The sequence below is a fragment of the Teleopsis dalmanni genome, chromosome 2 (assembly GCF_002237135.1).
Source record: "Teleopsis dalmanni isolate 2A chromosome 2, ASM223713v2, whole genome shotgun sequence".
NCBI lineage: Eukaryota > Metazoa > Arthropoda > Insecta > Diptera > Diopsidae > Teleopsis > Teleopsis dalmanni.
In genome coordinates this window covers 160,809,422-160,826,554 of record NC_051847.1, presented here as the reverse complement: position 1 = coordinate 160,826,554, position 17,133 = coordinate 160,809,422, and the positions used below count along the sequence as shown (strand labels likewise).

Below are 17,133 nucleotides of genomic sequence, written 5' to 3'. Positions count from 1 at the left end.
AATTTTAAATAGGTGTAATTGGCATCTTTTCATTTGAAAATAAGTAATACTAAATGTAATACTAAATTCATACTAAATACTTATAGCATAAATATACAAATATATATGCTATATATTGCGGCACCAATGGTATAGTATAAAACTTGTTCGCAGTTAACATAATAAAACAATTTCATAACTCTGCTACTACATTCGGTTCTATTCGTAAATAGGACTATTATATACGTTCTTAAAATAAAATTTCACTACATATATGTGCCACTGCACAAAATTTAATTTGATGATTTATATATACTACTACTTCAGTTCTTAAAGCACATAACTTTAAATCTACTTTGGATATATATGTATTCGCCACAATTGATTAGACGTCGCATTAAAATCCTTTACTAAATTTATCAAATAGAAGTACTTTTCATACAAAGCTATTATTTATGAAATAAGAGATTTTAGACGTTTGACTTACGAATAACTATTATTATAATTACAATCGATATTCCTTTATATGTGATGATTACCTTAACATTTTGTTAATAATATTGCTATTTATCCTGAACCTTATAATTAAGTAATGTTATATGATAATGATAACGTAAGCAAAATTATTTTTCGTTGGGTATTTAAAAATTTGTTTTTATATATTTTAGGATTGCTTAGAAAAAAAATACTAGTGTTAGGATTGGGCATAGAAAAAAAATATTTGGTATAGGATTTTTAAAATTTTCAATTACTTGATACACAATGACGTTAGTGCTTAATATAGATTAACTAGATATCAATAATATTTAATTAAAAAAATGACAAATTTTTATAACATAATTTAAATAAAAATTAAAAAAACTGAAACCAAGAAGTATAAATAACGATGACATTCAATTCATAAATTTTAATAATGGATGTTATTTTTTATACATATTAATTTAATTTCTTTTAATAATTTTAAAATTACATTGGTTAAGTAAATTTTAATATGTAACTGAATATAAATCTTTTTCAGATAACTATTGTTTAATAAAGTTTGGTATTTCATTTGCGTAACATTCATATACACTGAACTTCTTTGGTAATGTCAATACAATATAATTTTCATTTCGATGAGTTAATTATTGTCAATAATTCAGTTTATGTATTTTTAAATATGTACCAAATATGACTAACTCAGTCGATTGAAATTCTATTGTATATAAAGTGTATTCCATGTAATAATAACAAAAAAGTTAATAATTCTGTACAAAGTAAGTTAATATTAATTAAATCATACATATATATATATAAAAGTAATGCAACATACTGTGTCTTATAATTTTTAAAGCCTGATGTTTTGAAAATCGCTTAATAACCTACCTTGAACCCATCATATGTCCAACTCCCGAATTTGAGTACACATGTTTGTTCGTCAAATGGAAAATATTCTACATCTATTTCACATGATGATTTGTAAATAGCCGGTGGTTTCCACTCAACTAGTCCCTCAGAGTAAATTGTGGCTTTAGTTGCAAGAGTCACTTCAAAGTTACCATCGGCGCTGTATTTATCATTTCAACATCAATTTTCATTTATATTTTTTTAGAGTTTTTATATGAATATACGAGTTAACGTAATTTTTTTTTAACCCCATATGTTTATTACAATATATATTAATCAAATAATAAAATATTGCAAAATTCCAAATATAAAATTATATATTTAGTTCTCAAACATACACATTTATTTCATTGATTTTTAGAATTCTAAACATCAATAATTAAACTCGATTAGTTTATTTACTGGATTAGCTATATAGAAATTATATTAATATTTATTTAGAATTATATTATATTATATTATATTATATTATATTATATTATATTATATTATATTATATTATATTATATTATATTATATTATATTATATATATTTTTATTATATATATTATATATTATATTTTATATTATTTATTTTTTATTTTATTATATTTAATATTTTTTTTTATTATATTATATTATTTATTATATTATATTATGTATATACTATATTATTTATTATATTATATTATTATATATTTATCATATTATATCATTATATTATTATTATATTATATTATATTATTATTATTATATTATATATTATATTATATATTATTATATTATTATATATTATATTATATATTATTATTATATTATATATTATATTATATTATATTATATTATTTATTATATTATATTATATCATAGTATAATATTATATATTATATTATATATTATTATACATATTATATATTATATTATATATTATTATATTATTATATATTATATTATATTTTATTATTAATATTATATATTATATTATATATTATTATTATTATATATTATATTATATATTATTATATATTATATTTATATTATATTATATTATATTATATTATATTATATTATATTATATTATATTATATTATATTATATAAGCGTAATAGAGAAATTTATTAAACAGCATTTTTAGCTATATTATTTATATAAAATAATATTGCTATTATGATCTGCAAAATTAGTCTCAGTACAAATATTTGAAAATGTATGTATTGTACATACGTAAATATAACTTCGTTCTGTATAAAAATAAATTTTTTACCAGCACTAAAAATTGTAGCACAGGTCATATAACTGTAAAACAAACGTTATGCCTCGTTTTCACTAGTCATTTTGAATGCCAAATATCCTCAGTATAATGAAAACGGATAGTCATATGATATCATATTTGCATTCTTGTCATGTAATGAAGACGCATTTAACACACCAATCAATTATAATTGTCATTTAAAATGACATAGTAAACACAAGGTATAAGTTTATTTTTTGAAAAATTGGCAAGTGAGCCGCAGTAATTATACACTAACCCAATATATATAGTTGTTTAGCAACGTATATATAGGTAGTTTATGGAAAATTTGTTTTCCCTAACTCCTAAAGAACTTAGAACGTAACCGCAATGAGTATGATTTGCAACAGTTTAGTGAAAGTTAAAACAAATGGCATGCGTCATAATAATATAATAAAAAATTGCCGTAAAACTAATGTTAATATTTTTGACTTTTACGGTATTTCAATTTAAATATACATTTTATATAATATGAAAATTAAATTCATAAAATTTTGGTGTAAGTTATAGAAATAGACATAATTATATAAAATCTTGTATCAGATTAATTTCATTGATTTTATTTTATATTACACACAATTTTAAAAATTAATTTTGTTTGATCTGATTATAATGTATACATAATATATAAAAGATATATATTTATATCTAGCGTAAGCGATAAAAACTGCACAGAGCAATTGAAATATTTTATAATGATTGTCATTCAAATAAGTTTGTTTCTTAGTGTTAAATAAAAATGTTATATTAAGTCCACAAATATACCAAAATAATACAAAACTTTATGTTAAATCATGCATATAAATCATCCTGCAATTTAATCAAAAATAATACAAGATATTTGAAACAATGCCATTTTTGTCATAAGAGGATTAATGTAACTTAATATCATTTTAGTTAAATATTTATCACTGTACAGAATATATAATGTATTTATATAGAAATACATAATTCTTGTTCACATTTTCTTTGTTTTTTTTATCAAATTTTTGCTCTAAAAACTTGTTTAAAAAAAGCTTGGCGGCTCTGTTTCAGAAACAGAGTTTCAATACCTTTTAATTTCTAATTGGTAATAGCCAATAAAATATAAATACACCTATTAATAAATAGGAGTAATAAATAGGTGTACACCTATTAATATGTTAAAATATAATTAATAAGAATAGAATATAAGAAATAAGAATAATTAAATAGAATTAAGTATGGCTTGCAGTATGGAAAAAATATTTCAATTGTATGTTAAATCGTATGTGAACACTGTAGAATATGAAATACTAATTGTAAGAAGACACATTTTTAACAGATGCATGCATAGCAGATCTTTTAATGTACAAGAATTAATGAAACGGTTTTCTTTATGTACTCTGTAAAAAAATTTTCATCTTGTAATTTAATGTAATATTCGTTTAGTGAGAAAACACTAATAGATATCTTAAGACTATCCTAGACATAATGACAGTAAAACTGCACCATCATATTGCGATGGTGTTTACCTTGGAACGAATGCTCAAAAAAGGCAATAACAGTTAATGGAGAGAAATCTCACTGTTACAATTTACAAAATCTTTACAAAAATTTGACTGGATATTATAATTAAACTGCAACCGTATAATCATTTTACGAATAATTAAGTAATTTGTGGAATTCTGTTTAAATCTATGTATTTTTCTCAATTCAGGAAAGATATTTAATGACTAAATTTATATTAGTAGAAAGGAAATAATAGAAGAGAGTGTTGCCAAGTGGAGGTTAACTAAAAAAATTGCACTCATTGATCCATATTTGTTGACAAAGACAAATATTTAAATATTCATTAAGTTTTGCTTCTGTGAGTTATAAAATATATAATGTATGTGCCTGCACAAGCTGGATGAACTGAAATCCGCAAAGAAGAAGAAAGTAGGAATAAAAGTAGGAACGATAATAATATAATATATTATTATGTATATTTTATATTTATAATATAATATAACAGAATATTATATATCTTGTATTTATAATATTCAGGATGTGATGAATAAATTTTCACATAAAAAGCAAATTGAGTTTTTACATGAACTAAATAAAGAAAACTGCTTTTGAACATATTTGAAATACAATAACGTGGAAATATAAAGAAGCATTTATTCATTTAGAAAGTGGATAAAAGCCACAGATATATATAATGAATATTTTAATTGAAAGTATATGTACATATATTATTATTATATATTATTATTATTATGATATTATTACCATAATTTTTATATGGTATTTTCTCTTGGTTTAATTATAGTCGGAATTTAACTTTACATTAATATATTCAAAACAGAGTAGTAAAAATGGACTGTACTGCTACTCTATACGTGCATAAAAACAAAATGCACGTATATTAGTGCATTTTATTTTAGTTTTATTACAAAAGGTAAACACACTGGCATGCGTAAAACATATTATACAATATGAATACAAGAAAAAAGAGCGAGCCAGGAAAAAATATTGTTTCACAAATGCTGTATTAATCGCTGTGATTAAAATAATATAAACAATATTATAATAAAAATATAATAATAAATTGTAAACGAAACAATAACAATTTTACAAAACATTTACGTCTCCCGCAAGCCACACGACAAAGATATTTTTTTAAATAGTTGGTGTGTGTAAAAACATTAATATTCTTCATACAGAAATATTGCATTAAAGAGTCAATTTTTTTTAATATGAATTTTGAATTATTCTTAAAGATTTACTTTTATTTTTAATATATGTAAATAGTATTTATTATTTACATGATTTCATGTCTTACTTTTATTTATCTAATATTAGTTGTGTATATCAGGGCTGTCCAGACGAAAAGCAATCGCTGGCCACTACCAATCACTGTACAGATTGGAGGGTCGCAGAAACAAATACATACGTTCATAATTGTTATTATAAATACATTATAACATTATAAATACGATAATAATGTTAAATTAAGTTTTATTAATTTATCAATTTAATTTCATTTACTTGGTGTATTATAAAAATAAAATAATGTGGTTTTACCAGTACACCAAAAGAAAATTCGCGCAATTGTAGTAGATTAAAAATATGTCGCGGACCGCATTTGGGCCGTGCTTTGGACAGCCCTGGTGTATATAATTTTACAAACGAGAAGTGTATACTACTGGTCGCAGTTCATACTTGATTAGAATAATAATAAAATTGAAATGTTTAGAATTGTGGTTAATGAATGAAACCAATAGATTAAATAATAATATTTTCTATTTTTTAACTAATAAAAAATAAAAGTAATAGATATACCAAACGTTTTTCTGGATTTTATAAATTGGTATAATGTTATTTAAAAATTGTACTTATAATATTTCTAAAATACAATATTTTTCTAATTATTTAAAAAAATCAAAAACCTTAAAGAGTAAGCAGTTTTTAGAAACAGTTTGTACTTATTGTGTTTTATTATAGTATATTAATTATATTTAGTTTTGTTTGCTATAATGTTTACTATATAAAGTATTTGTATAATAAATATTATAAAAGTTGCTTAACAGAATTATAAAATTTGTTAAAAGATATAGTAAATACCACCTCACTTCAAAACGTTTATTTACTGAATGCAAACATGGTGTATGAAAAAGAAATAGATCCCTAAATAAATGTAGGACCTAACCCTACATTTATTCAAATATACTAAAATTTGTTGTGAACCTGATTTTCTTATGTTGTTATAGCGTTTTTGATTGATTACTTATTTTACTTTTGATTTACTCTTCCTAGATTATCTAAGAATTAGTAATTGATGATACGCCAGCATATGGCATACGACAAATAACAAAACTACCATTTTTTAATAAAATTTTATTTTATTTTAAAATACCATTTCAAAATAGATTTTAAGATTAAAATATATCAAATCTAATTGTAAAAGGAATCCATTCTAAATTGAATTAACTGTTTCAATGTTATTGACTCTAATCGATGCAGTACTCTATGAACTTATGCTATTCTGAATAGTTTTGAGAATGGATTAAGTTTTAATGCAAAATGAAAGAAAACTTTCATATATCCTAAATATATGTATTTACATTGTGCCATATCCGATATGTTTAAAATTTAAGTCCAACTAATTTTACATCAAAATATTATATTTGACCGTTGATATTACAATCAAAACTTTCGTGTGAAAACAGTATATCATAGTTAATTTATAAAGCAACTATTGCAATTAATGTATATTAAAATATTAATAGAATTAAAGCAACTTTTTCTAATACACTTTTTTACAGCTTAAATTATAATTCCTGTGGCAATCAATGTATAAAATTTTTTTAAAAGTTAATATAAGTTGAAATGCACTTAAATGTGTCTTTAAGCTACAAGAATTAAGGAATCTATAAGTTATCAAAATATTTTTAATTACTTTATCTAATTAGGATTTCTAGCAAAATATTTTTATGACTTCTATTTAATATATACTTTTTTTATTATATAATATTGCACCCAAGCACAGTTTCCACAAAAAATAAACAAATATAAGAGAATCAGATTAACTCTCTCTTAAAAGATATAATATTGTCTCACCAAATATTTAATTCTAAGATAGTATTCTGCAAGAAAGTCATTTTTATATATAATACCTTTGCATAGGTGATATGGTTTAATGTAGTCTTTTTCGGTTATTGAACTAAATTATTTTATAAATAAACTTACTTGTTATAGAGAACAATATCTGGACGCCAAATATGATCCGATGGCACGTGTAACATATGTACACCACCATATTCCTTCGGTTCCCAACGTAGCTTATAGTCATACCAAGACTAAATTAATAGAAAAAAAAATTTCAGGCAACTTCAAATCATTAACTATGACAGTAATAAGAAGATTACCATATTGGTAATAATTTTTGTATAAGTAGAATCCTAGTAATTGCAATAGATATCATTTCGTGAGTATTGTCTACCGTAATTATATGTCTACTTTAGTGCATTTTTTTATGTATTTTAAGGTTCTAAATCTAATTTCTTTGTCAAACTCGACTCCTAAAATCATTATCCTTATTTATCTTTCTGCTTTTAAATTATTATGTGAAATAATATCGATAACTATTTTCTTGGTTCGATAACAACATTTTAATATGTTAAACATACTACAAATAATAACTTATTTGAATACTAAAGTTCTCAATGTTGCTTTTTTAAGCGTATTTAGTTACAGAAGGGTTAAGGTTTTAAGCAAAAACAGCAATATATTTCTGCTATTGTTTCAAGTAATTTTATGTTCATTGTACACTTAAAATTTCCAATTTAATTAATAAAACGAAAATCGCATATTTTGTGATTCTAATTAAAGGTTCTTACATAACTGATTGATTTGGCAACAGAAAGTCTTAAAAATGTTAAAAATTTCAGTTTTAAAAAAATCCAAAAATAATATTTTTAAATGGCAATGTATAAGTTATTATATATATGTAGTATCTTCTGATCCATTATAGATTTATCTATATATAGAAAGTCATTATATTATTGTCATAAACATACTATTCTAGAAGTTTCAACGGAATTATTTGTTCCACACAGTACACATACCTGTTCAACCCATAGGTTAGTTGTCATTATCTGATTCTTAAGATTCTAAAAAAATAAAAATAAATATATATTATTTATTTATATTTAAAAATGATTTTAGGTAAACTTAAAAAAAATTAAATTTATATTTCTGTACTTATATACATAATTTATGTAAAAAATATTTATATTTATTTATTTAATTTGATAATACAGTCCTTTTCCTTCTAATTGGTAGAAGCTTTGACAAGGTGTAGGGGCTTAGGTACAGGTGAGCTTGCTGACTACAGAGTTCCTGTTCACTGACAATAGACAGGAAATCCAATACCAGCCTACTTCGTAAGTACCACACAGAACTACCAATAGTATTGGTTTAGATTATAGTGTGACGTGTTTGAGCGAGAGAAGCTGCAAAGTTTCAGCAGACTTGAGGACCATGGCTTCTGGCAAATCAAGACCGACCAAACGTGGGGCTGATGCTTAAAAACCACAATAACCTATATATTACAAATAATGGTAATTCTAGATAATGTGTCGTAAAATAAAAAAATGCTTTACTGTGTCCACAGTATAGTGACGAAGTTTTAACAGGTGTGAAAATCTAAATACCTGGTGAGCTAGTCATAATTGTATCTATAAACATAGCCGAATTCTAGGCACATTTCCAATCTATATGTTTAAGATGACAGCGGATTATCTAAATCCATCAAAAGACGAATGAAAAAAAACTTTCAGGTGAACTACAATATTTCAATCTTTAGGGATGGCTCCGAAATAGACTGCTGATTAGGAGCAGAAATTTTTGCACAATTTCCAGACATAAAGCACTTTATAGGCTTGGTTTTATTAAAAGAAATTAAAAAGCAGACGGTTAGACCCGCTTTGGTGTTTTCCTAGATATAACACTGGTGGTACTGTCATGACCCGCTTACAATAAGACTAGATCTTGGAAACTCACACAGAAAAACTGCGCACTTCTTATAGTAGTCATTGCAGAAGTTGTGGAACTTTAAGGGAAAAAAGAATAACTTCTTTTTCTGTGAATGGCCAACTCTGGCATCCAAAAGAAACAGGTTTTTACGGAAGTACTTTTTAATAGTTTATCAGACTGTTGATCGGTAAAGAAAAAAGACATTAAATTATATAAATTCGTGGAGATACATCAGGTCTATATTTTTCTGTTTCCAGGTTTCTTGCAAAGTCAATGGAAAGTTGTTTGCTGACCTGCCACTGCAACCAACCAACGAACAGTAGTTTTTGCTTGAATCGGACTTCAAAACACATCCAGAGCCATCCTAGTTTTCAAATTACGTTATTCAAGTTTGAAATTTTTCGGACTCCTTGTAATAAAATTTTTATAATTTCATATATATATTGTATAGAACTTATAATTTTTTTTTACTTTGAAATTAGGTAAATGTAGTTTATAAGTAGTCAAATAATACATTGAAAAAAATTCCGATTTCAAACAATATAGAAAATTTGAGCTTACAAATACTATTGTTTATAGTGGATTTATACGTCGTATTAACCGAAATAAAAAATGTTATTGTATTTAAATATAGTTCAGTATAACTGGTAGTTCGTTTCAAACGGTAAATATATAAATATATTAAATCAAATTGAGTAAGTTTAATGAAAAGCTAAAGTACTGTATTTAAATAAATTTATTAAAAATATATAAATAACGATTCCCTTTCATTTATATATTTATGTTATACATAAAATTTTTTATTAAAATACGTTACAGATCTATTTAAATATCCTATCAATTTTTACTCACCACATCAATTAGTTGTGATAACTTCAATTTTATGCATACTTTTAATACATCGGTTGTATTAAATACTGGACGTACTAATTTATTATAATTGCTTAAAAGATCATCATAAAGCCTTTTTGCATCAGGATTTCCAGCAACTGCGCCATGCACCATTAATGCAGATAAAAGCCATGCTCTTATTGTTTCAATAGTTGAAAATCTCATGACCAGATATAAATTTCGTATATATTTAATCGAAATTTTATGCTTATATTAAATGTGATGATTATTATAGGGTTGCAGCATAACTTTTTTATTTCAGAAACCTGCAATTTTGATTATGTTAGATAAATTGAAGCAATATTAAATAAAAACAAAATAATTGAAGTAAATTAACGTCACATTTTTAGAAATCAAACTTAAAAAGTGAATTGAATTAATATTTACATATTATACAGTATACAGTATATAAATTTAATCAATTAATAATTGGATATAATGTTTAATATGATGAAAATACAACAATTTTTGTATTAAGTAGCATATTTTCTTAATTTTTATATTTAAAAATGTTATAAAAAATAAATGTTTTTTAACAATTTCTCTTCGTTACGGTCAAGGTTACGCATTTTTCGTTCTTTGAAAGATATTTTTTTATTAAAACATCACAACATAACTTTGAGAATACATTTTCAATAATTAGACAAAACGGAGTTATTTATTATTAAGCAGGAAATTCTTAATCCTTCTATATCACTGATTCGTGCCTGACTTAAAACACACCTGTACCTGCAATATTCGAAGTATCAGAATATTTAAATTATATCGGAGTACCAATAAATAAATAAGGTAGTAATTTAAATCACCACCACGTGAAACACTCTGGGTAGTGCCAAAATGATCTAACCACCTCTCTAGATGTTGTCATCTTCAGGGGCTCCAGCATTCTTTGGTAATGACCGTTTCGTATTAGATAACCATGGGACTTCTCTTCAGTGACTACACTTATGGATGCTAAATAGCGGCTTTGAGTGGAGTCCTTTTTAGAATGAATAAATCAAAACACAGCACCAACATAACACCTAACGATTCAGGGGGGAGTTCAAGCCTTATTAGACAAGGGCCTACTCCGTCTAGAGTACCTCCTCAGACAACCCGAACAAGAATTGCTCCGCCGTCGAGCACCTCGGCAATTGTGTCAGGTGGTAACTTTGCCTCCTGCTCTTCTGCTGATGCCTCAGCCAAAACAAAAGTGCTAACCGCTTCAAAAGCAACCAGCACCAATTCTGGTACACGATCCTGATACGTAGGTTAGCCTACAGCATTCTTTCCAGACTAAACGTTGCGGACTTTTACTCGCTCTTTGAAAGCGTAAGGGCATCACTAAAGTGGGCAAGGGAAAATGAAAATTTTTGGCCCTTTGACATTTCATCAACTTCTGCCCCTTCTGCCGCATCTAACCAGCAAATTGGAAGAAGGTGGCGGAGGCTCTCCTTTAGGTATACATAAAGGTTATTACCCTAAACACTGAACCCTCAGTGTCGTGACGCTGGCTGGTACCAGGGTCACATTAAAATCATCACCTGCTCAGACAAACGCTGCACGGATCTCTACTAACAAGCGATGGTTGGGGTACTCTGGCCTTGCAAACAACTTGGAACTATTTCGGTGGATAACATTCCACAACGCCCCCGCTCCAAAGCTTGACATTCTTCGGAACTTACCTCGCGTGAGGAAATTTTCTCCCTTCAAAAGGCAGGTAACACCGAACTCCCCACCCATGACTGGAAGGGCACGAAAGTCATTGACCCTAAAAATGTTTTCATCAAAGCATTTGTAGTTCTCAACGGACAATCTCTCGCTCCTCTGCAACCCCGCAATAGAAACCACTAGAACCGATTCCACCTCTGTGACCAATTATCCCAACGAAAGGACACCTGATATAATCAGCACACTCTCCTCCGAAGACGGAGGCAGCGTTATCTTGTCTCCCGAACTGGTTGGCGACCTCTTAACATGTTCCCCGTGATACCTCCCTGATGTCGGACGTGGATAAACTCAAAAGCATCATAATCGAAAATATTTAGTCTGTTGAAGGTTGTTCAAATTAACTTCCAACATTCTAAAACTACTTTGGCAGCCCTCACCCTCCGCTTATACGAAAAAGGAGAGGACATTTTGCTGATCAAAGAACATTGGACTGCAAACAATCGGATTTGCGGACTGACTACAAGCGGATACCGTACAGTATTCATAGAAGGTCAACATAAACCCAGATCTTGCATCTTAGTAAAAAACAACATTAATGCCTTTTTACTCCCTAGGTTCAACGACAATGACAACATAGCCATGGCTCAGCAACGTGGTTGTCTCAGCATACAGGGCACACGATTACGGTGCCACACCACCACAGGACTCATTAAGCTTCTGATGTCAGGGGCAAATAACAAGAGGACCGGCCATAGGAGCTGAGGCTAATGCAATTCACGAGATGTGAAGCAGTACCGATACTAATGCTCGTGATGAATGTCTTTTTGATATCATTCTTGCAGATAACCTTGAGTTGGTAACATAGGTAGGGAACCAACCCTCATCACTTCAAACAGAAAGAAAATTCTCGATATTACTCTGATTAGTGAACACTCCTCTCATTTTCTTACTAACTGGTAGGTATCGCAAGATTGTTCCTTTTCGATCTTGATTTGGCGGTGAATTCTATAATGCACAGTTCATCCATATCAATCTGAATTCCAATTACAGTTGGTCGCTTCCACCATTCTCAATTGTTCCGATATTGATCGAGCAGTTGACCTTCTTACATCAGTACTTAGATGTGCCACAATTTCGTCCTGTAAACCCTCCGAATTTCTTGGTGGAACCTTAGTCTTACAGACCTCCGCAAAACTTGCAGAAAATACTTCAACTGCTCTAAAGCCACAGGAAACTAGGCACTATATAAAGAGAAATAATGGGAATTCAAATACGCCATTAGGCAGGCCAAAAGGGCAGCATAGAAAAATTTCTGTGGTAACATAGAAACCTTCTCTGAGTCTAACCGGCTGCGCAAAATTCTCAATTACACCCACAAGACCCTTGATTATATTTGGGCTCTAAGGAAAGTCTTGACATCCTTCTAAAAAGGCACTTTCCAGGAGTGTAACCTCCGATATATTTATATCAACTTAAGTCAAATCCCAATCCGTTTCAAGTGACCAACACGGAAATCAAGTGGGCCTCTAAACCGTATAAATCTCCAGATGCGGACGGCAATGTTTTCACTGACATTGAACAAGGTGAATTTGTCATCCTTTCCTAGCTTCTTAGCATATATAATAGTTGTCTCAAACTTATCCTTAGCTGCTGGATTTTTCCAAAACAGGGAAAATGATACACTACAATACCAAGGGTTATAGGGCAATTACTGTGTCTTCATTTCTTCTCAAAGTACTGGAGAGGGTTCTTGATCTTTTTATTAGGAATACTATAAACCCGATATTTTTCTCTATATCACAGATTTCGAAAGTTGACCACTCCATCTCTCTTAGGGAATACACACTTGCCACTTTTCTAGATATCGAGGAGCATTCCATCACGTATGCCCCAATGGTATCGTAAAATGTCTTTTAAACCTAAACCTAGACGATATTCTGATGAAATTAGCATGAAATTAGAGGTTCTTTTCAGAACTATAATTATCACCTCCGACATCGGAAGTGTTCAATCCTATAGAGCAGTCTGTCGGGATACGCCACAGAATTCTCTCTCCACTTTTGTGGAACATAGCGGTTAATATCTTGTTAAAACTATTGAAACGATTCGGATACAGCGTTATAGCTTATGTGGATATAATTGCTATCTCTTTATCGGGTAAATTTATTCAGGTTATATCCAATGTCATAAATTCTGTGCTCCTCACATTTACCTGAACTGCTCGCAGAACCAATATCCAACTGATGGACGCATCAATTGCAATCTTTTAGTAAAATAATAGGCGAACTGGTACACAAAGCGCAAGAACTAAATGGACCAACATAAACCATAATTCTGTTTTCAGTGTTGAGAGAAAAGAAGTAGACGAAGAAGAAAATAATCTTCTTTATTAAATTTAGCTGAGATATAGGTATAAAAAAGAACAAAAAGACCGCTAAGCTTAAACATGTTTGAAGAAAATCTGTGTATTAATATTTTAAATATTAAAAATTGTACGTACAAGCTTCTGTCGTGGGCCACGTTGTAGATGAAAGTGTAGACTCTGGATAAACAACACTTTAAATTAACCAAAAAGTTTGAAGAGTGAAGCAAACAGTATACTAACAAAGTATTTTCAATAGGTTTAGTAAGAGTAGAGTAGAGTAGATTAAGTAAATTAATAGATATTTTTATCAATTTACTTCTAAAATTGCAATAAATAAAATTTGACGCATATTTACCGAAATATACTACGACATGTATGATATTTTACCGGAGAAATCTTATATCCTATAAGAATTCCTATAATTTTTATTTTAAATTTTTAAATATGTTTAGTGCAAATAACATGTCCCTTTGCTAGTCAGTGTAAAAGGATTTGAAAGGGCATCTACAATGACTAGATAAAATTTGTATGCTCGAATGGAAATACATATTATTTTTATATTGTAATTGTAATATGTAAGCGTTATTTAAAAAGTTGCAGGGTACAAAAATTTTTTGCGAGTATTCCCAGTGTAGACACATAATAATTTAGCCTTATACAAAGTTAAATGTATCGGGCAGTGTTTGTAATAAGTATGAAAGTGATACATTTAGATTATTATTATTTCCGATACATTTAGATTATTATATTTCTGCTAATATTAGGCAACAATAACGAAATGTCAATACTTTACTTTCCCATAGAGGAATATTCTTTTATAGACACTGATAAAATCATGCGCCTGTATTCTTTCCATTTCTATCAGTTTTTGTTTTCAGTTTTGGTAAATATTGGTATAATAATAAACATATTATTATTATTATAAGTTATATTTTAAGGTGTGGCATGATTAACAAATCTTGTATAATTATTGTTGATTAAATATTATTGAATTGATATTATATGGAAATTTAATACATTATTTTGTCCATTTCGTTGGGTTAGAGCTCATTTAATGTTACAATAGATGGAAAATTGTAAATAATTTTTTCAAATTTTTGTGTAGTTGCTAGAAAAATACATAAATTAGATAAATATCGTGATACACCTAAACTTCTTGAAATCTTTGTTTCCAGTAGACGTGTAAGTTTAATGCTAAACACAAAACTTTGAATTAAAATTTTATCCATTTAATTTATTATTTATTTAATTTATTATTCAATAAGGTTCACAAATATCGACCATTTTATATTGCACAAATGTAATGACTGTTATATATTTTTTAAATTGTTAAGCCTAGTAGTAAGTACTATCATCCATTTCACACAAAAAATTAACATAAAACTCTCTCCAAATAAAAAAATGTTTCATAACATTTGTTCGTTCTAAAGTTTAATAGATTTCGATTCACATTGAACAGGAATTCTTGTCTATTCAAATGCTTTTAGGAGGTCATAATGAAATGTGTAGCAGAATTTAAGGGGATGATTTTATTTTGTTCTTAATATTATGAGAAATTGTATTTTTTTTAAATTTATAACATCACAAGTCCTTCCCATTTTGTTGATTTTACACAAAAAATTTATTAATTTTTATTAACATTAGCTGTTTATGTATACATTCATTTACATACATAGACATTTCATGAAGTATAATATAATAACGAATACCTAGAACTAAATGCATATTATATGTATTTAAGTAAACATTTGTTAACATTTGTACATTAAGCATGTATTTACTATTGAGTAAACATTATGTGCTATATCGGGCATTATTTGCAGAATTATTATGTGCAAAACGAATATTAAATACTTTAACACTTAATAATTGTATTATATAACTATTATAAATATAATGATTAACTTATTATATGTTTTATAATTTATATTCATACTTATTAATAAGGTCCTTCAAGAAAAAAATATAAATCCCTTAATTTGTTTGCAGCCATAATAAACGTTATGCAATAATTTTTGTTTGTCCGAAGCTTTACACTCAATTCTGATTTACCTTAATTTGTCTTACCGTTTTGTTAGAAATTTTATATAATTCCCCATTAAATTAAATCTTACACTTTTATGTAATCACATTTAACCTTAATTATAAACACAAATTTTTGTAGAGACAAAACAAACTAGTGAGATATTACGGATAAACTGAAAAGTATTCATAATGTGTGGCAATTTTGACAAGACTAATAATTTCCCACCCTATTCACATTGGTTGCTTCTGAAACGGTTATTTTGTACTAAAAAGGGAACTCTAGCGAGTTGGAACAATTTTAAAATAAAACGATTATTTTGCACATCTCATTGTTATATATAAATAATTCCGAATCATATTAAACAGAAATTGCACTACATTTTTAATTTACATATAAACAAAAAACGTATTTCATATATAAATAAGTTAAGGACAATTATTTTTAAAAAATATTAAACAAATATTAATACAATTAAAATAATATGTCGTAAATATATACTATCCCACCTATTCTGTGAACTTGACAAATTTGTTTTAGTATTGACAATTAGTCAAGGTTTTTATAAAGCAAAAATCTTTTTACTATTCTGAACAATTCTTGACAAATTTCAAAACTCAAGTACTTAGTGTTTTTCTCCACACTATGGTGAAAGTGTTTTGTATACAAAAATCATAAGTAATGCGTAAACTAGTTATTATATTCATATCATCTGTCATCACTTTTATTTTTTTAATTGGTTATTTGCTATTTAGAATTTTATCATTCTTATTGATTTATTGTATATTTTCACAATGCTTTAATAAAATTAATTAATCATTAATAATACCAGTTGGAATTTTATTTTTCTGTTTTCATAAAATACATGAAATTTTATTTTATTACTATTTTTATATTTTCACAGTACTTCTATAAAAAGAGATAAATTAAATAATTATGCTATTTTGAAATTTGTTATTTTGCATATAAATAACAATAAAAAATGCTTGTAAATAGCATATATTTTATTTGTAACTTGAAAATTTATCAAGAGAGAGCTTTTTATTTACAACATAGAATGCCAAAACCTTGTCAAATTATCAAACT

The 17,133-nt window shown here is 27.1% G+C and overlaps 1 protein-coding gene across 2 annotated transcripts in view; it reads right to left on the bottom strand.

The window, feature by feature from the left end:
* LOC119685187 (acetylcholine receptor subunit alpha-like) overlaps nucleotides 1–10,270 on the bottom strand; it is a 31,628-nt gene extending 21,358 nt beyond the window's left edge. The window contains exons 1-4 of one of the 2 annotated variants that reach the window (XM_038099412.1): nucleotides 9,971–10,270; nucleotides 8,209–8,253; nucleotides 7,331–7,440; nucleotides 1,345–1,525 (exon numbers count right to left, since the gene is read on the bottom strand). In XM_038099412.1, coding sequence (XP_037955340.1) covers nucleotides 1,345–1,525; nucleotides 7,331–7,440; nucleotides 8,209–8,253; nucleotides 9,971–10,174 — 540 coding nt within the window. In that variant the 5' untranslated portion in view covers nucleotides 10,175–10,270. The remainder of the gene's footprint in view (nucleotides 1–1,344; nucleotides 1,526–7,330; nucleotides 7,441–8,208; nucleotides 8,254–9,970) is intronic. The other variant, XM_038099413.1, reaches the window with a different exon arrangement.
* Between the last annotated feature and the right edge of the window lie 6,863 nt (nucleotides 10,271–17,133).